The sequence below is a fragment of the Penicillium soppii genome (assembly GCF_028829465.1).
Source record: "Penicillium soppii strain IBT 18220 chromosome Unknown utg000002l, whole genome shotgun sequence".
Classification (NCBI taxonomy): Eukaryota; Fungi; Ascomycota; class Eurotiomycetes; order Eurotiales; family Aspergillaceae; genus Penicillium; species Penicillium soppii.
Genome location: NW_026643232.1, coordinates 2,101,515 through 2,122,500, shown reverse-complemented (window position 1 = coordinate 2,122,500; position 20,986 = coordinate 2,101,515). Strand labels below are relative to the sequence as shown.

General features: G+C 48.1%; 6 protein-coding genes across 6 annotated transcripts in view; all 6 read left to right on the top strand.

The window, feature by feature from the left end:
* N7529_002113 (uncharacterized protein) overlaps window positions 1-743 on the top strand; it is a gene marked incomplete at both ends in the record, with an annotated part of 1,132 nt that extends 389 nt beyond the window's left edge. The window contains 2 exons of the mRNA XM_057237644.1: window positions 1-190; window positions 252-743. The exon at window positions 1-190 is cut by the window's left edge and continues 389 nt beyond it. Of these exons, the coding sequence (XP_057102331.1) occupies window positions 1-190; window positions 252-743 (682 nt within the window). The remainder of the gene's footprint in view (window positions 191-251) is intronic.
* A 1,753-nt stretch (window positions 744-2,496) lies between these two features.
* N7529_002112 (endonuclease/exonuclease/phosphatase family protein) lies at window positions 2,497-4,297 on the top strand (the record flags this gene model as incomplete). Its single annotated transcript, XM_057237643.1, has 2 exons — window positions 2,497-4,179; window positions 4,241-4,297. The coding sequence occupies 2 exons, from the start codon at window positions 2,497-2,499 to the stop codon at window positions 4,295-4,297; spliced, it is 1,740 nt and encodes a 579-aa protein (XP_057102330.1).
* A 3,052-nt stretch (window positions 4,298-7,349) lies between these two features.
* Window positions 7,350-8,321, top strand: N7529_002111 (Ty1/Copia family ribonuclease HI; the record flags this gene model as incomplete). The annotated part of the gene is made up of 1 exon (XM_057237642.1): window positions 7,350-8,321. The coding sequence occupies one exon, from the start codon at window positions 7,350-7,352 to the stop codon at window positions 8,319-8,321; it is 972 nt and encodes a 323-aa protein (XP_057102329.1).
* A 1,749-nt stretch (window positions 8,322-10,070) lies between these two features.
* On the top strand, window positions 10,071-11,418 carry N7529_002110 (uncharacterized protein; the record flags this gene model as incomplete). Its single annotated transcript, XM_057237641.1, has 2 exons — window positions 10,071-10,460; window positions 10,702-11,418. 2 exons carry the CDS (start codon window positions 10,071-10,073, stop codon window positions 11,416-11,418), a joined length of 1,107 nt encoding a protein of 368 aa, XP_057102328.1.
* Window positions 11,419-11,719: 301 nt separating this feature from the next.
* Window positions 11,720-12,817, top strand: N7529_002109 (uncharacterized protein; the record flags this gene model as incomplete). The annotated part of the gene is made up of 1 exon (XM_057237640.1): window positions 11,720-12,817. The coding sequence occupies one exon, from the start codon at window positions 11,720-11,722 to the stop codon at window positions 12,815-12,817; it is 1,098 nt and encodes a 365-aa protein (XP_057102327.1).
* A 4,144-nt stretch (window positions 12,818-16,961) lies between these two features.
* Window positions 16,962-17,725, top strand: N7529_002108 (uncharacterized protein; the record flags this gene model as incomplete). Its single annotated transcript, XM_057237639.1, has 2 exons — window positions 16,962-17,539; window positions 17,680-17,725. The coding sequence occupies 2 exons, from the start codon at window positions 16,962-16,964 to the stop codon at window positions 17,723-17,725; spliced, it is 624 nt and encodes a 207-aa protein (XP_057102326.1).
* Window positions 17,726-20,986: the final 3,261 nt, after the last annotated feature.

Below are 20,986 nucleotides of genomic sequence, written 5' to 3'. Positions count from 1 at the left end.
TGGCAGTGCGTCGACCAACCCCGCAGCCCCCACCGAACTCATCCACGACCGAAAGATCATCGTCAAACTGGGTGACTCCGATGGCGTAAAGCGCTTCCGGACACAAACTCCTGCCGAGATCACCAAGCTGGCTGAAAGCCCGGGTGAAGGGAGCGAAGGAGGTAACCGGACTGACGATGGCTTCGGCAAAGTTTGTCGCAGCCAGGCAGCTTAAATCGGGTGATCTCTCGCTGAGTCTGCGGACTGCGAAGGAGGCGGAGATCATGAGATGCCACCGTCAGGTCTGGGTGAAGCATCTGTGGAAGGGATCGGAGGTGCGGCTGCCGAGCTGGGGGGTTGTTGTGCACGACGTTAACGTGCGATCTCTGGGAATTGACACAGCGGCGGAAATTAAGGACCGGAAACAGGGAATTATGAAACAGCTGCTGACGGAGAACCTGTTCAACTGGAGAGACGACGCTGAGATCGTGCAGATCTCCTGGCTAGTCCTTCCCGAGGGCAAGAAATCCGGATCCCTGATCGTCGAGTTTACCTTACCACACACAGCCAACAAAGCCATCGACACTGGGACACTGTGGGACTCGGAGGTTCTTACCACGGTCTTATACGATCGTGCTGCACGTATACGCCAATGTCACAACTGTCAACGCTACGGACACATAGGAAATGTAACGGGCCAGGGCCACGTTGAGGCTCGGGCTTTGCCCGTGCAGACACCGCACCCGATACTGCCGAACGGGTAGCCTGACCGCCCTAGGGAACACTATACAGCAGTTGACCGCTCCCTTGTTTACGGTTCTCTAAGATTTAGATAAACAGCATGCAGGCACCGCCTAATTGAATCAATTCAGCTGTAGCCCTTCACAGGAAACACTTGTTCCAACGTAAGCAGGTGCGTCTTCTGCGCTGAGACACACCACTCTCGGTATTGTCGAGGCAAGAAGAACGCCACACTCAGCGAACGCAAGTGCGCCAATTGCGGGGGCGCACACAACGGATGGTCGAAGCGGTGTCCTGAATTCATCAAGGAGATCGAGAGAGTGCAGATCCTCGCGCAGGCGAGAGAGCGACACCACCGGGTTCCGGCATACCTCTCGATCCAGGATACAGGAAGAACTCCGGCATCCCCTACCACCACTACCACCACCACGAGGGAGGAGGGTTCAGGAGGTAGCGGCTCCAGGATCTCCACGACGGAAAGCGGCCCACCGAGATCATCAAGGCTATCAAACAGCAGAACAGCTGCCAAGACAGCGAGCTCGAAGAAGAGCGCTCGCTCCACTATTAGCGAGAAGGAATCAACTTCCAATGCCACAGACGCCATGGAAATTGATACCACAGAGCCATCACATGGTTCGCAGGAGATACAAGCCCAAACCCAGACCCAGGACATGCTACGGGGACCAACATTCACGGTCAGAAGGGATGAGGCAGAACGGATTGGGGAATCGCTTCGCCAGTCGATTCACGCACCAACAGGGGTACAGTCTGAACCTCCGAGACGGAGAGCACAGAGCCGTGCATCTGCATCTACCTCCTCATCGATAGCGACTCGAAGCAAAGGCCTTTTTAGCAAAGTGCTCCAGGTCTCAAAGAGAGCACGCACAGAGCACACAATTCTGGAAGACGAAGACGCAGACCCGATATCCGTAATCGAGTCTGCTGTCACGGGCCAGAGCCCATTGGATATCACGTGCTACCACGTGACCCACACCTGGGGTTATTATGGAGAACCCCGCGTCAGATAGTTCCTTTCCTCAAGATGAATGTAAAACAGCATGTTGGCCTAGCCCTAATTGAATCAATTCAGCTACAGCCCTTCACATCTGCGTCCTCAGTCGCGGCCAAGACGGTTAGCGACTACCAACCATCGTCCATTCTATCACAGATCGACCAGAACAACCGTGCACAACAGACTCGAAGGAAGAGTGCACCTAGCAAGGAGAACGCACTTGGCAAGGAGAATGCACCGATCTTCGGCTACGACAAGCCAGCACACACCCCAGGACCGAGAGTGTAAGACCCCGTTACGAGGGTCTTGGGACTTAGGTGGATTCGGGCAATAGAATGGAGAAAGCAGTAGACAGGTTCAATGCTGAACTAATCGCTGGAGTCCAAGACTCCAGCCTCTGAACTGTTTATATACAAATGTGGGGTCATGTGAGGTCATGAGCCCTCGCATTGCGGGTCTCAGCCCTGGGTCTAGTTCGCAGGTGCGAACTGGCCATCTCGCAGTCTGTGTGAGACTGCGAGATATATATCGTCAGACCTGCTTAGTACTTGGGTCCTGACAGAGAGGCCGCAACAAGCGGGCCCACCAGGACCAGGTTGACTTCACAATGTCAGCACCAGCTGTTAGGTTCACCAACAGGGCAGGCCTCCAGGACGAGAGAAGAACACGCCAATTCACCAGGAAGCACACCGACAATAAGACTCATGAATAATACACCACTCACAATAATACAATACAACACGCACCGTTCGAGAGATGTCGTTATGGCGGACTTTCTGTCGAAAGCAGCTGTCCAAAAAGCCGATATCATTGCGATACAAGAGCCATGGGAAAACCCATACAGCGACACAACATATCACCCACTGAAGCAAACACATGAGCTCTTGTTTCCGTCTAGTGCGGAGACAGGAGGGAAATCTCGTGTGTGCATATATATCTCGAAACGCTTCGGGACCGAATGGACACATCATGCACACAGTGCATTCTGTCAGGAAGTACGCTTCCTATCGCCAACACTGGGAATGCTCCGAGTACTCAACATATACAATGAATGCGGAACCACTAGCACAGTAGAGATGTTACATGAACTGTTAAACCCCCGTGATCAGATCATACTACTTGGAGATTTCAACCTCCACCACCCAGCATGGGGAGGTATCGATAGCAGACAAGACCCCGGATCCGACAAATTGATCGAGCTGTGCGACGCTGCAGATCTCGACCTGTGGCTAGAGCCAGGCACAATAACCAGGGACCAAAACGGCGACCAAACCACAATCGACCTCTTTTTCGGATCCCCCACTCTCACAGACAGGCTGGTGGTGTGCGAAGTGGCCATGGATTGCCACGCAGACTCAGACCACCTGCCAATCCGGGTAATAGTGGACATCGAAACCCCACCGCCCCCAAACAACACAAAACGACGACTCTGGAAGGTCATGGACACGGAAAAACTCGAGAAATTTGTGACCCAGAACCTGACCAGTCTACGATCATGGGCCCTCGACACACCGCGTCAGATCGACGACGCGGTAGAACAACTGATCAACATTATACAGCGGGGGGTAGAAGAGTCGACTCCTTGGGCCAACCCATCTCCACAGGCCAATCGGTCATGGACTAAGGAATGTGGAGAAGCTGTCAAAGAATCGAGACGACAGTTCCGACGATACCGGTCCACGCACAGCGCCGATGATTGGGAAACGTACAGGGTTGCACGCAACCAGAAAGGTAGGATCATCAAGAGTGCACTACGGAAGGGCTTCCGAAAGTTCATCGAGGAGGCCGTTGAGCAAGGACCACAGGGACTGTGGAGAGTGTCCAAATGGGCCAGGAATCGGGGCCAGCAACAACAAGGCAGCGTCATGCCGGCACTACGATCTGCTAACATTAACGACAACAACGATATATTTGCGGAGACGGATGCGGCAAAGGTAGAAACACTACGGAGTGCCTTCTTTCCACGACCACCTGACGCGGACCTTTCCGACATCGCGAACTCACGCCAGCGTGCCCCCTTTCCGATGCCGGCCATCACAGAGAGTGAGGTCAGGGCTGCGCTAAAACGTGCACCACCAGACAAAGCACCAGGAATTGACACACTGCCAAATAAGGTGTGGAAAGTTCTGTCACAGGGATCCTCGGAGAGACGGTTCATCCCGATCATCACGGCAATCTTCGACGCATGCCTTACCATCGGATACAACCCCAAACACTTCCAAACGTCTGTCACAGTAACACTCAGGAAGGCAGGACCCCGGGACTACCGAGTACCGAAATCGTACCGGCCTGTGGCTCTGCTAAACACACTCGTTAAGATCCTGGAGGCGATCATCGCTACACGCATCGCGTGGATGGTGGAAGAGCACAAACTGCTCCCGAATACACACCTCGGCGGGAGGAAAGGCATCTCTGTCGACCATGCCATCCAGCTGATCCTCGACAAGGTGCACCGTGCATGGGGAGAAGGTAAGGCAGCAAGCATGCTGCTCCTCGATGTCGCGGGAGCATACGACAACGTTTCACACGAGCGGCTACTGTTCAATATGGAACAAATGGGACTAGGAAATATTGTCCCGTGGACAAGATCTTTCCTCACAGATCGGTCCACACGAATTAAGCTGCCGAATGGCTACCTCAGCGAGGAATTTGTCAGGACCCAAGTACTAAGCAGGTCTGACGATATATATCTCGCAGTCTGTGTGAGACTGCGAGATGGCCAGTTCGCAGGTGCGAACTGGACCCAGGGCTGAGACCCGCAATGCGAGGGCTCATGACCTCACATGACCCCACATTTGTATATAAACAGTTCAGAGGCTGGAGTCTTGGACTCCAGCGATTAGTTCAGCATTGAACCTGTCTACTGCTTTCTCCATTCTATTGCCCGAATCCACCTAAGTCCCAAGACCCTCGTAACGGGGTCTTACAGAATTCCCGACACCGACTGGCATCCCACAGGGATTACCGATCTCTCCGATTCTGTTCCTTCTATTCAACGCACCACTGGTCCGTGTGTGCACCCAGAACCCCTGGTACGGCCAAAGTGAGGCGTACGGATGGGTCGACGATGTTTGTATTGTGGCAGTCTCTAACAGCTATGAGCAAAACACATGGTTGTTAGAGAAAGCGCTTTAGAAAGCAGATAAAGGGGCCAGAAAACATGCAGCGAGGTTTGCACCAGATAAATTCGAACTACTACACTTCACAAACCCACGGACCACCAAAAACATAGTCCAACCCAACACACAAACCGGTACACAAACCAGCACACAGACACAATCGGACCTGACTGATATCTGGCAAATTCCCGATGACCCATCGGGACATGACGGCATGCCGGTCAAGGTCCCGGGAGAACCACCGATAATTCTTGAACCATCCAACACGGCCAAATACCTCGGTGTCTGGCTCGACAAACATCTGAACTTCACAAAGCACCGGAAGAAGATGCTTGCAAAGGGGGCCGGCAGCCTTGGAGCCCTCCGGGGCATCTCAGGATCCACGTGGGGTTCATCACTGACAGCCATGCGGACGGTGTACCAGGGCGTAATCATCCCACAGGTTCTGTGGGGGGTGTCCGCATGGTTCTGCCCGCAGGCAAGATCTATGCCACGCGGAGAGATGGAGAAGATGTCCAACGAGCTAACCAAGCTACAAAAACGAGCGGCAATCCTGATAAGTGGAGCATTTCGAGGAACTGCAGGCGCAGCACTGAATGTGGAACTATTTTTGCTTCCGATCAAATTACGACTACACCAAACCATCGAGGAATCTGCCATTTGAGTCCTCACTGGCCCACGGTGGGCGTGCCCTCAAACAGCCAAAGAACCAAGGAAGCCCGCACAAAGGAGGCGAGGAGGATGGTCTCCAACAGAAGCAATCGCTTGGAAGACACTGAAGTTGGACAACGAGGTGTGGGAGGAGAAAGGAGCATTTGTCCTTGCACCATGGGAGAATCCAATCACCTGCGTGATCGAGAGCCAAGAAGCGGCATTGGAAACCCACAGCCAGATCTTCCAGCAGGCAGTCATGGACCAAAACAAACGGACAAAAATGGTATTCACGGACGGGACCGGCTATGAAGGACACATTGGTGCGTCTACAGCCTGTTTACTGCACGGAGTAACCTCGGAGCGGAGATATTTGGGCACAGACTCCCAGTCCACAGTATATGCAGCCGAGCTCAACGGCATTGAAATGGCACTAGCAGCAGCTAGACAAGACAACAAGGGACGAGACAGCGAGGGACACACGGCTCGTGAAGTGATAATTTTCTCTGACAGCCAGGCTGCCATTCAGGCAGTCCAAAACCCACAGCGACCGTCTGGCCAATACGTTCTCACCCGAGTTTATGAACACGTACGGGCCATCCGGTCGCAGAACCAGAGGCAAGATCAACACAACAACGTTAACATCACCATCAGGTGGATCCCCGCACACGTTGACGTGGCCGGCAATGAATTTGCCGATGAGGAAGCGAAGGGTGCAGCGCTTCTCGGTATGGGGATGGAGGTCGCGACCGGAGACGGATCGGATAAACCAATTATCCGTCTCGCCGCAGCCGCCAAGCGGGCAGTCCGACAAAGGATTCGGGAACGTTGGAATAAGCAGTGGGAGCGGGAACCCACTACGGGACCCACAAAACGCTTGGTGCAAGCGCCAAGTAAGAAGACCCTCCGCTTATACGAGGGACTGTCGAAACCGCAGTGCGCGATCTTGATTCAGATGCGCACGATGAGGATCGGTATCCGGCACTTCTTGTTCAAATTCAAAGCTGCAGATTCGGATATATGTAGCTGTGGGGAGGGCTCTCAAACACCAAAGCACATTATCATGCAGTGTTCACTGTACGCGAAGCTTCGCATGCGACTGTGGGGGCAGATCAGCCGGATCGAGGGATTAGAAACAGACTACGACAAGATCGTGTCTCACCCGCAGGCCACCCGCTACGTGGTCAACTTTATGCACCAAATAGGTCTCCTCCAGCAATTTCAACATGTGGAGCTAGGAAACAACGACGACGACGAACAAACTGGCCAACGGGCCATGGACACAGGCGTGGAAGACGATGGGTAAACGACAACGAAGCGAGCGAAACCGGGTATCGAGAGGCTCGGTGACAGTCGACAAACATGCTGGACCAATGAACTGGCCAGTAGCCAACACAACATCAATTGAAACGGAGGCAAGGGGAGGAGAGGGATGGTGATGTGAGGGAGTGAAGCATGGCAGGAAGATGAAGGGTGGGAGATGGAGGGTGCACTCCATGACGATCATTGTGGGATTTCATTTGTATTGGGAATTATTTGTTTTGCGGGCTGGCAGGCAGGAAATGGGCTGATTTCCGCACTCTTTTCAAATAAGCATCTGTTTCCTCTTTGGGTAAATCCCCAGCTCTGGCGTTTGGCTACGAGTTCTTGCTTCCGCTGGAGGGAGCGCCTGCATAGTTATACGCAACTAGTTAGACTGCAACAGGTTAATTGAACTTTGATTGATTGATTGATTGATTGATTCTGCATACCTATGGAACGAAGAGCTAGACAAGACCCTTTGTGGTATGGGTTTCCAATCATTGGAAGATGACCCCTGTGTTTACAAGAAAGGTGTCGGTGCAAAGATGACCATCCTGATGCTTCATGTTGATGATCTCATTGTTGCTGCTCCTTCTGATGAAGAGATTGACGCCGTGATCGCTCAACTAAGCAAGCATTACCCCCTGAAAGACCTCGGTGAACCGAAACAGTACCTTGGCTGCTTGCTGGAGCGAGACTACGACGCCGGGACTATTCAGATGTCCCAGAAAGCCTATGTCCAAAAGATCCTACACAAAGCAGACATGGTGCACTGCAAAGGAAGGAATATCCCATTACCGGCGACATGGAACTGGTCCGAAGGCCACGAGGATGCAACCTCGACCCTTGAAGACAATGACGACTACTTATCAGTTGTGGGAAGTCTGAACTGGTTGGCAATGCGTACGCGCCCCGACATCAGGTTCTATGTTACAAAGCTACAACACAAATCTGCGAATACCATTATTCACGACCAAGAAGCTATGGTGCAGGTCCTTCGTTACCTCCGAGAGCATCCAGATCGTGCGATCACACTCGGGAAGAAGAAGGAGTTACAGTTCTATGCCTATGCTGACGCTTCACACGGAGACAATTTGAATTACAAATCAACTGAGGGCGCAGTCTGGTTCTTTGGAGGCAGTCCAATACAATGGTCAACCAGGAAACAGACTATTATGGCCCCGTCAACCACGGCCGCTGAATGGTGTGCACTTGATAAGCCTGCACGGGACGGCATGTGGCTTCTCAAACTTGCCATAGCCTTTGGCTTTCCCAGAGCAAACGATCCGTTGGTGATCTACACAGATAACATCAACACCCAGCTACTCTTGAACAAGAAGACTGGTCGCAACTCGACAAGATGGCTTAACATGCGATATTCCTTTGTGAAAGATGCTGCTGCCAAGGGCTACATTGACCTGGAAAGGGTCGAGAGCAAAGCCAACGTGGCAGATGGTTTCACGAAGCCACTCGGAGAAGAAACGTTCCCCGGATTAATCACACAGCTAGGGATGTGAGAACAGGGTGGAGCGAAAGGGAAGAAATGAAGTGGACAACATGATAGGATTTCCATTCTGAATGGAGCCCTCCTATTGGTTGAAAACGCACAAGATTTTAGAGTGCATTTGTTATTGAATTGAAAAGAAGATCACTTGTTTTGCCTGGTCAACTGTGGAGGATGAGGAGGCATGAGAGCCTATGAGGGGGATGTTGGGGATGTCAGGTGACATCCCACATTGGGATAGTCTCCCATGGAGTAGATAGATAGATATCTCTCGCTCTCTCTCTCTTTCTCCTTCTCTCCTCCGTCCGCAATACAATATTAATATCTTCATATTCCATTGCCCCTTGTATGATCTCCATGAAAAAATGTCGCTGCAAATATTGCGATAAAAAGAAGACATGGGTTTCAACTGCCCTCAATTAGGATGCGTGCCATTTAACGCTTCCTACTGTCACGAAGAATTCAGGATCAATGATCCTGAACCGATTCTGCTGTGTTCCACCGCCTTTTGTAGTTCGTGTTTTACATTGTTTGATTGGAGGCCTCAGGCATCACTACCTTAATTGTTTCAGCGTGTTGTTCTTTCTTTCTTTCTTTTTCTTTCTTTCTTTCCCCATGTTTAGTATTCTAGTTGAATGCACTCTTTTTCATCAAGACTTGGCTCGTAACACCTACCAAGCTTGTAAGTAACACAAGCCGAGAAGCCTATAAATACGTCCTCTACCCCCAGCAATTTGCTCTACAATTTGAGCAAGCTTTGTGCCCGAGGCATTTGGATAGGTTCTTCCCCTTTGACCCAGTACTAAATTCCGCTGTACTGACATTTACAGAATACATCATGGACCAGCAAGCCAGACGGTGCATATGAGAGATGTATTACAGTACCAGCTAGACTGCGGCATATCCTCTCCATTGGATATTAGGCTCAATACCATATCCGCAAATTGAGGATAATGGATATTACTTTCATACCATATCCTCAATGAGGATATCCATGGATATCCGCGAGGATATGAGGATATTCTGCGGATATCCGCACTAGCATAACTCTCGCTTGATTATCTACTTAGGGGTCGTCATGTGCCTCTTATACAGCTTATTAATTTATTTTTCAGAACAAAAGATACACAGGTTTGGTCCTGACCATACTACTACCCTTATTTATCCTATTTCCCAATGAAATATTAAGTAATACCTATGTATTAACCAATATTTATTAGCTTCATTATTACTTATAGCATCAATCTTTATTTTCAAAGTGTATTAGGGGGAAACCATGATTTTTTGTTATTTCACTTTACTTTACCATGGAAATATATATTTACTCATGGAAGAAGTATAGCATCTCTCAGCTGAACTAAGTATATTTGACCAAACTCGCCATTTCCCGGTCAAATTTAGTTAATTTAGCTTTAAATTAATGATCTAAGCCTAACTTTCAAGTATATAATGATTCTAAATAGATTCTCTCGAAGATTACCGGTCGGAAGCTCCAATGTTGTTGACAGCGGACTTGGTGAATATGGCGGCAAGGTTGAGGATATCCAAGGATATCCATGCGGATATCCACAATATATCCTCAATTATCCTCAAATATCCACACCAGTGATTAGTAATAGCCAATCATCGCCATCAAAAGTAAGAGATGTCAAGTACGCACCCGCAACTTACGAGTTACAGCATATTTGCCATAATTCTGATATTTTCAGCTCGTTCTATATGTAAGTTTCTCTCTCTCTCTGACATAGTGATCAAGTACACCATGTCTTACTCACAAGCATCTCAATCCCACTACTCCTTCTGCGCTGATTCAGATCTAGGTCTAAATACCGACCTTCTTTATTCAGATGATATCTCTGAGCTTATTAGCAGCCAAACTCCATTGACATCTACGTCTCAAATTTCATCTCCGATTGCACCCCTCTCGCTTACGCGTGTTGGCCTCCCTCTTCAGCAGTATTGGGTCCTCTATTCCTCTGAGCCTAGTAGCGAGATGGAAGAATCTCGTAAGCGCTTTATAAGTTGGTGGTTAACTACAGAGTCTGGATCAACACCTGATATACAAGACTCTATCCGTTGGGATGGGAAAAAGACTTCAAGTGTCTGGGACAATTTCAATCAGGTTGCACATGAGAAGACTGGCAAGCCAAAGGTTATGTGCATATCATGCCTCTGTACCCTTGTTCATCCAAGATATCGCCGTGCTGGGTCATCACCGATGAATGCACATATTAAGGCAGGCACCTGTACTCGGAAGCCAGTTACTCAGAGGGTTGATCAGCTACTAAGAAAGATGGTATATTACTCTATTATTAAGATTTTTAATATCTCTTTTGCTAATCTTGATAATTATCCTAAAGCCATCGATCCCAAAACACCAACCTTTCTCCCAGGAGCGTCTCGTTAAAGCGATCCTAGACTTTATCTCAGCGGCTCACCTACCCTTCCGAATCGTGGAGCATACCCAATTCAAGGACCTAGTAGAGGTCATTCAACAAGCTCAAAGCAAGATCGATATACCATCCGCGCGAAGCATACGACGTTATCTTGATTCTGCAGTCAAAAATGACCAGAAGGAGATTCTTGGAAGACTTCCAGATGGGAGTCGCCTTTCACTAGCGCTTGATTGCTGGACATCGCCATTTCAGCAAGCTTTCATGGCTATCACAGGCTACTTTCTTGATCAGGATTGGAATTATTGTGAAGTTCTTCTTGGATTTGAGCATCTTTATGGGTCTCATACTGGTGAAAATCTAAGTAAGACCGTTACTCAGCTCTTGAACAATCATGGAATCACCAATCGTGTCTTATCTGTGACAACAGATAACGCAACTAACAACAATACCTTGGTGATGAACATCCAAGAGACTATTCAGTCGCAGAGCCAACCAGATACCTTAATCTTCCGAGTTCCGTGTATTGCGCATGTGATCCAATTAAGCTTAAATGAGCTTCTTGGGAAGCTGAAAGTGACGCCACCTAATAAAGAGATTGAACTAGAGTGGCCTGACGAGCGAACACATTCATTCCAGACTAAACAATCTGGCTCAAGTCGGCAAATTGCAGATACCTTAAAGAAGGTCAGTCCTCTATCTCCCTTAGGCTTCTGAGTTTATTCTAATAAGAAAGTCTAAGATCCGAGGTCTTGCGGTCTTTATTAATGCGAGCCCACAACGCCGGGAGTCATTTATGGCTCTTCAAACTAATGAGCCTCGTTTGGTTCCTATTCAGGATGTCCAAACCCGATGGAACTCAACCTTCATAATGCTCAATCGTGCTAAAAGGTTACAACCATTCTATGACCAGTATTGTATAGATCATCAGTATCTACACTTTAAACTTGATCAAGAAGAGTGGCGACAGATTGAATATCTTCTTCTTCTCACAAAGCCTTTCTTTGACTTCACCACTATGTTATCAAAGACTAGGGATGTTACCACACACAACATCTATAGTATTTATAACAAGCTTTTCTCTCATCTAGATGAAGCTGAGTGTAAGTTGAAGAATAAAGGTGTTGTCTGGAAGAAGCATATGCTCCAGGCTCTTCAGACTGCTAAGCGGAAGCTCTCAAAGTACTACACTGCGACTGATTATGAATCATATGGCGATATCTATGCACTCGCGACAATCCTTTGCCCATCAAAGAAACTTCGATATTTCGCATCGTCAGACTGGCAAGGTGATATTGACTATATTAATCACTATCATGGAGTTCTCAAGCGAGAGTTTCAACGATATAAAGAGATACTTCACCGTGATTCAGATAATACAGTCTTACAAGATACCACGAGAGAGGCCCCGGATGATGAATATGGTGATCTAGATGCTGCTTGTGCATCTCAAAACCAGCCCCAGGATGAGCTCTCAAAGCCTGAAGATGATGAGATCGCGAGGTATCTTGCCCGCGGGATTGAGATTCAGAAGCCAAGAGCATTCTGGAAAGACCATGAGCTTGAGTTTCCTATCCTTGCGAGGATAGCACGGGATATTCTCTCGATCCCAGCTAGTGGTGCAGGCGTTGAGCGATTATTCAATTGCGCTCGCGATATCTGCCACTATCGTCGCGGTCAATTGAAACCAAGTACCATCCGAGGATTAATGCTCCATCAATTCGCCACTAATTTTGACGTTGAGCAGAAGGAGATAGAGGTTATTAAGGAGTATCTCTCTATTGGGGAAGCTGCGTTATTAGACCAAGCTCGGAAACCAATGCTCCATCTTGAAACTCTTGAGCCAATTAGTGACAACGAAGAGGAGGATCAAGAGCCTAGCATACAGGACACACAACAGAAGAGGAGCTGCAATGATGATTCAGATGATGAGAGGAATAATGATCAAAGTAAGCAAGTGCAGCGTAAGCGATCAAAGAAACGATTATCTGAATCTCTTGATGAAGATGACGATGACCTTCCAGAAATGCCAATAGATGAGAGCATGCTGGGACGGTCAGGACGAATTCGAAAGCAGCCTAGGTTACCTGATGGATTTCAGATTGATTTAAGGTAGTTGATATTATATGGAGATAACGGAATTTTATTTACTAAATTGAAATCTTGAAAGTTAATGATTACACTATGATTACATTAAAAATACGTAGGAAACTGCATAAATTATACATACTTAAAAGAGTCGTGAGGCTAGGCATGTTTGGCCTGTTTGATATCCACTGGATATCCTCAAATATCCAGAGGATATTAGGTGGTATACCATATCCACAAAATTGAGGATTGCGGATATTGGGTGATATACTATATCCGCAATCTGCGGAGAGGATATGTGGATATCCATGGATATTGAGGATGTTGCCGCAGTCTAGTACCAGCAGGTTTACTGTGCCACTCTGCCAGCCAATGAAAAAGATAAGACTTGGATTGGATAGGCAAAGCTTACTTTCTTTGCGAACGTCTCTCTTCACCGTAGCAGCCGATGAAGCTGATCCACTGCCTGGCTCCTAGATGGATCTTCGATGCAAAAGAGCGACTTTTCGTGCAAGTATATGAACCTCAGCCCGATCCTGTCTGAAAGCGGACTGACATCAAAGACGATGCGAATCAACCAGGGCCGTGCATTCCGACCAATATACACCAACCCAAAACAACGGAGCTCTTTTCTGTCTCTTCGCCCATGGTGCAAAATACCGGAACATGTGAGTCCTGAAATGTCTCTCCATCTAGTGGCTAATGATTGACAGTGAACCTTTGAGAGCTCACCAGTGTGGCCCTAAGGATCCAGTACTACCGTCAGTGCTCCACGCAAGCCATGGCTTATCCAATATTCCTGGCCACATCGCTTCAAACCACGCAGCATATCCTACGTAAAAACAAATAAACCAGAGATGCGAGCCGATAACCGGTGCGGACATTCGATTGCTAGCTTTCCTGCATGGAAGCTTAAGAAGTCCATTCTTCCTGATAATATGAGAGATTTATCGCGCCCTCTGCTACGCTATATCATTTAATTATGCAAAATCCTGCGCTCCAAAATACGAACACCATTACTGATTTTCATGCCATTGTACATAGGAGCAGCCCATCACCACCTGTGAAACAGCCTTGTGGGGAGTCCTTTTATCGCCAGAACAGAGGTAAGACCAAGGCGTCACTACGGCGCGTGCTCCATCGCGTCTTCCGCCCTCGGCCTCACCTTCTTCACAACACGAACGGCGGAGTGTATGAACCTCTTGCTGTCCCTATCGCGAGGTCTTATCCCGTTACGGATTAGTTGGCAATCGAAGCGCCAAAGCGTCGTTGCCCTCTCGACCTGTGAAGCTGAATTCCTAGGCCAGACACAAGCAACCAACGAAGCAATCTGGTTGAGAAGACTAATCAATGAGTTAAACATGAGCCAAGGAAAAACTGCAACGATCATTTGTGGTGACAACCAAGGAGCCATCGCCCTGTCCTCGAACCCACAATATCATTCCCGCACGAAGCATATGAAAATCCGACGCAAGTGGCAAGGAGAGGTCCAAGACCTTGGAACAGTGGAGCTGAAATACATTCCAACTACCGAGCAAATTGCTGATGCGTTCACGAAACCTCTTGCGCGAGAACGATTTGAATGGTTTCGGAGAGGGCTTGGCATTGAGTGATACCGCCCGGCTTATGGATCTCGGGCAGAAACTAAGTCGCACGGGTACCATTTCCTTCTTTTCCTTTAAAAGGGGTTTTTTTGAAGTTTTTAATGGGGCCCTTCACAGCCGTGATGGATGGTCACTGGCACCCTTGGTGGTGGTTGCCATCGAGTGGGAGTGTTGAGTATCACGGTGGCTGTATTGAGCATCATGGTGGCTGAACCTGATAGCAAGGGTTAGGAACAGAGATATATATGGAGCATCCCGCCCAGGTAAAAGATTACTCCTTAAGTCAATGAGATTGTAACGGAGTGGATCCTGACTCTTCAAAAGTCCTGTCATAGAGACGGGTTATCGCCAGCGTGTCACTGTCGATCACAGAGCGTACCCTGACCGCCACTCTACCCCGCTCCTATCAATGATAAATAGTCCATTCTTGGGAACCTGGAAGTTCCCCAAGAATCAGTCTCTGTACTATTCACATAATACATCTGTTCCGGAGCCATCTTCGTCTTACCTAGTTGACAGGCCCTATCCTGTAAACACTAGAACCCCCCTATACTTTACAGAGATTCAATCAGACAATCACATATCTCAACATATTCATATTCATATTATTCAATTCATATCATTCATGTTCGCAAATATTCATGAATAATCATATTCCTTTCGGATCCCTATCCAAATCAATTATTTTCGCCTCTCACTCCTGCCTTTCCCTTTCATCGTTTCAGGGCCGATGCGCGCGACGCGCGCGTCTTCCAGTATAGATACAGGTCTAACCCTAATGCATGAGTAGTGCGTATCAGGATGACAGAACAATACCATCAAAACAGGTGCTCCAACAGAAAGATGCATATGCACGGCACTAGGACGAATCAGGACTAGCGTACAAACAAGGTCATCAACATTATTATCCTCTCATTGCTGCTACTCTCTCCATCCATGTCGACTCAAGTCCGAACAAAACGCCAGCAGAATAACAAAAAGAGAAAGTGAAACCGGTGACCATATGCTGAACTTGCTCGCAAACACCACTCCTCCATACATGCTAAGACCACCCATTTCCAACGGGATTAATCTTTCATTTGCTGCGCCAATGCCTGGGATCGATAAAATTGCCATAACACTAGAAGCCAGCCCGCAAATTGCGTCGCCGTAAGGCTGACCAGTACACAAGCGCACAAAGCCGAGAAGATGAAGCGCACCGAAGAAGAGCCCAATTCCAATAAAAGAGAGTTGGCCCGTGCGCACGTACATGACTATGCCTCCGATCGAAGTCAATAGTGAGATGGCCAGAGCCGTGTTTGTTGAAAACTGTGGATTGAAAGGTTGGGCGAATCCTGTGCGGATGTATGCGGCTAGGCTTGTCAAAAGCCATGTAGGAATGGCTACGGCATAGATATTCTGCTGTGGCTATCGATTCAAAAGATTAGCCTGCACATGCCGACAGGTTGATGTTTGATGGACTGTACCATTGTGTGGAATGTTCAGATTGAATAATATAGTACGGTTCCTCTAGAGTATAATTCGACTTAGGGCAGTATTATACCCAGATATGAACACTTTTTTGACGGCGACGCGTAATCGTTTGAATCCTTCCTACTAGCTTTTGAGGCCTCGATACTCGCTAAGGCCGTGGTGGGGGCGGCTAAGTGGGTCCTTCCCGAAGAAGTAAAGCTTGAATAATAGCCAAGCTTTAGTTCAAGTGCCGGGAATCAGCCCAGCAAGGTTAGAGCCGCGCCACGAAGGTTCGGGCCCAGTTCAGGTTCCACATTTTTACCTGCGTCGGACCATTTCGAGTCCCAAGGTTTTGGGCCATCAAGGGGGGCTAAATCTAAGACAATGTGAGTGTATACTCGAGTTTTTTCCTATCAAAATACTCCGCTTTTCACTACTTGATTAGTGTCGGCAGAGATTGCTAATACTTATATCTACCACGATTATTAGTTTGCTTCTACTACTGGTCTTTTCTGGCACTTCAAGTTTGCAGTGTATGAGCCGCGTGTCCGAAGGAAGCTACCTGCGAACTACGATCCTCCCAAATAATTACACGTAAAGCAAGCGATAGGGAATATGTTTTTATTTTCCATTTTCGCTGGTTAAAAGCCTGCTAAAATCTTCTCTGGCTTGGTGCAGCCCAACAAGAATTTCTTTTCTTCTTTCCAGTCGAGTTTACCTGGATGGTATCTCATTGTCTCTAAATCAATGTAAGCACGCGAGGCTTCCAACCTACCAAATCCTATTGAAATGTAAAGTATAGGGGGGTTCTAGTGTTTACAGGATAGGGCCTGTCAACTAGGTAAGACGAAGATGGCTCCGGAACAGATGTATTATGTGAATAGTACAGAGACTGATTCTTGGGGAACTTCCAGGTTCCCAAGAATGGACTATTTATCATTGATAGGAGCGGGGTAGAGTGGCGGTCAGAGTACGCTCTGTGATCGACAGTGACACGCTGGCGATAACCCGTCTCTATGACAGGACTCTGAAGATTCAGGATCCACTCCGTTACATGAAATCAAAGTTTGCTTACATGTTTGCATTTCAACAGAGAGACTCACTATCATCGAAACAATGGCTGTCCTCGAGACCACAATCGACTTCGTCAAGCTCGCTTTGACGGGCCTCTGGTGCGCATGTGCTGCTGTGGTGGCCACCTCGGGGTGGACGGCTCCAGGATGCTTGGTCACATATTTCGGAAGCGCAGTCACCATCATGCTGAGCCTCAGTGTTGAAGTCTATCATTACAAAAAACAAAAGTTACTCCCAGTCAGTGCTCGTGGCCTTGTGGAGTGGCCGGAATCCTATAACCATTCCTATCTGGTTGGGTTCCCACAGGGCGACACTGCTTATTGCACCGAGTACAATCTATCTGAAACTGTGCCGCATGATGTCTGGGTCAACGTCACCTACCTCAACACTGGTGTCTCCACTGCTGTGCGCCACAATGATACAAGCATTGAGATGGACATGGCAATCGATGACAAGACACCTGTTTCTTTGGCTGCCAACGTGAAACGCACTACCCATGAAACATTGTCGCGCCTGCGGGTGATAGCAGAGAAGATGGAAAAAGTCACATATTCCGGTCCCTCTGCTTATAAGCATACCTCTGCTGTCAAGGATGCTGATAAGATGTGGAGACTGGGAAGGTATTGCCCGCACATTTATGACTGTAGTGATGAAGAATGCTCGGAATTGATCTCAGCGGGTTTGACGCTAAACAGCAACAAGAGAACTTATGCCAGACAGAGTGTTTCGGAATGCGAAGCCTGATAGTCACGCGTTGCAGCGTGATGCACATGGATGATGTTGAGGAAGACTGGACATTCTGCTAGGGGTGGTATACGCGAGGATCTTGAGGACCACACAGAAAATGGTCATAAAATCTACTGATACGTGCGTTTAGTTCAAGCATCAGCATGATTGTATAAATATACAATTACTACGTCCTAAATGTGAAGCTGGTTGTCGCGCGTGTGCTCGGGATTGGGCAGAGTGCCCTATAGATGTTATGATTCCTAGCATGGGTATCTTGAAATTATTGAATTGAGGTTCCTGGCAAAGGCGAGATGACGAGGGAAAAGAGAAGCTTAAATAGAACCCGTGGCCTTGGCCAAGCATCAGTTTCCTCCTACGTACCGACGCAGCAACCGGCTAGTGATCCTGAGAGTACTGTCTGGGCTTATAGGATTGCTGGCCGGTTCCATAGAGACCAAAAGGATAAATGGTCTTTATGGGGCTGCTTGGATTAAGATATCACGGCATTTGTGCAATTGCAAGGAAACCATGACTTGATTCGGTTAGAACAGAAGAATAGCCCCAGATTTTGTGCTCTCTGTACCAGGCTATGAATTCATAGACTCAATCGAGAGCTCATTCAAAGAATACCACAAGTTGAGCTTTGAACCATCTGTCGACCCATAGCTGACCTACCTTGCTTGGAGTATGGGTTCTTCCGGTACAGATGTAGATGGCTTCCGTAACAAGAATTTAGGGCGATCGAACATATTGATAATCTTTTTGGCCTTTCCAATAACAAAAAAACTGTTTCTTAAAAAAGTTAGATCCCAAGAACAAAAGTGACAAAAATGATGTAAATAGCTGTGAAAGTGATCAACCACCATTTTTTGGAGATACAACAACATCGAGGGAGTCCTCAAGGTTGTGAGATGTCCTGTTGCGGGTGCTCTCGAAAGAGGCCCGCGTGTAAATTCCTCATTATTGTCTCTCTAATCTTGGAGAAATTTATCGGAGTCTCATGCGGTCTGCGGAACACTACGTACAGTACGAACCGTATATATAAAGAACCATGGAACCGAGATGAGTATCCTCGTAGCAAGATCAGGACACAGTAGCCAGAGGGCAGCCTGGAGATTTCTGAAGTCTCTGGAATCTTATCATCTGAGGGAATATGCCTGGTTGAATTCGGAGGTCTGATTGTGTTTGATTGGATGGATGGTCGAAAGAAGAGCGATCTGTAGAGTAGAAGCTGAGGCATACGACGTATTTTCGAGCCACACCCCAGTCATGTTTGACGAGAAATAAAGGTTTTCCGAGTCAGCCCAAGACTGGCAGACTCAAGCCACAGGAAAAAGTTAAATTAACAGCGTGGAATTGTGAGCGGGACCGTCGATCAGTAGCCGAATCCCGAATCAATTCGACAACTGAGTTTTGAAAACCATGGAAAGGCTTGCTCGGTGCGAGAATGCGGTTTTCAGAAGGATTCAAGCTTGAAATTAATCGAAAGCTTATCTATAGGCTTCTTATTCACTTGCTTGTTGTTCTCGTGATTAGATCTCAGAGTCCGAGAACTCGGATGGAAAATCGGGTACTGTCTCCAAGATCTCGCGCTGACGAAGTATAGTATATTGTAGAAGGAAACAACTTTATTCGTAAATATTCTCGGTCGCCAGAGTAATGGTAAACATGCGCTGGGTGCTTGAAATAAACTTTGTGGGTCGGCCGGGACCAATCGGTTTCTCGGCCTCCAGTGCACAAACCGGAGACTTTGTTTAGATCTACCATCTTGTCCTTGCATAATTAGCATAGTTCCTACAAGCTATCTGCTAGAGATATCAGACTGGTGATCGAACTTGGCAGATGGAGTGGATGGGTCGGGCTCAAAGAAAGTATACTTTCTGCGAGGAAGGTGCAGGACAGAACGTATAGCTTCTAGAACGTTCCATAGGCCAGATAGAGAAAGCAGCAGCTTCGCACTCGACGAAGGACTAATCACTCTCTTGCGAGGGCAACTGAACCGCGGATCAGATCTCTGTTGCCAAAACTCTGTGTGATATTCCAAATACTTTCCTGCCCCAGCAATACCTCCTAAGCAACAAGTCCTGTTCCATCAGGCACTGACGGCCGTCAGGTTTGGGTTTGTGGATCGTGTCTGGACCCTTGCAGATCCTTCCGGTTTCTTCTGCGGGCCACAAATAGAACCTCCGTGATCTACTGTCCCGTGGGTCGTCCCTGGGATCTGCATCGCAGTACCGTACCTGCGTCGGTTCACGTTCATGCGGGGTGTTTGATTGGTGCAACCGGCGCTTCTTGGGTCCAGGGTTTCATCAGTGTGATACTAGCGTTGCAGTCCCGCGAGGTGGGCGGCCATCGACGAGGAACCATCACATGAACCATGGCAGCTGAAATGACTAACTTAGTTGTCCTGGAAACTGGACTCGGGTTTCTATTCTGGGCTTTCCAACAAGGTCTAGACTTTGAATCTCCGTCAAGGAAAATAACCAATACCCTGGATTTGGGAGTATGTTCATAGTTTCCGTACCGACAGGTAGCAGAAGTATTAGTAGAGGCAACATCAGTTGGTTGCCAGTAACACAGAAAAGTACCGTTAGCGCGAGACTAGGCAAAGAGGATTGTAGAGGGATCAATGGGAGGCACGTCTTATGGCCAAGTACGGGTACAGTCAAATGTGACTGTCTGCCACAAAGTTTCCAACCCATTATTGCGGCATCGGTTGAAGGACTTCAGCCCTCATGAAAGAGACGGTGACCGTGGCTAGTGACCATAGTCAAAACGGGCAGAGTAGTCTGCCACCGCGTTGGGCGATTTAATTGCAAATCCAATGATATGTGAGAATCGTATTCTTGCGGTATCAGTGTCTTTTCAACAGTTGATGAAAGTGGTGCACCACACTCAACACAGGTTTTGAAAGCAATGAATCCAGGTTGAAAGTTGAGTCTGTAGGCCACAACGTCTCCAAACATCAGTTCAACGTCGTTCCGATGGCTTTAACGCCTACCAACGAAATATTTTTTCTCGCTACCATCTGCGTAACTGGTTCCTTGGTAGAGACGTAGCCAAAAATTTATAAAAGGGGCCGGATTCTCAACCCAAAACTAAATCAGGACTTCGGTCCTCACACTCCGATGTGTGATGGTGTCCCTCTTTTGCCTGCGGGCTTCAGAGCTTCCGTAACTGCAACTGTCGCTGCCACGAGCCCAGCGATGTAAGACTCGCGCTCCCTCACAGCCAATGAGCCCTGTGTCTGTATAAATGCAAGACTTGGCTCGCCAAGGACTTGTTGTGGTTCCCCAGCGTTGGGCAGGCACCTCTCCGTGGTGCTGGGGACAAGTATT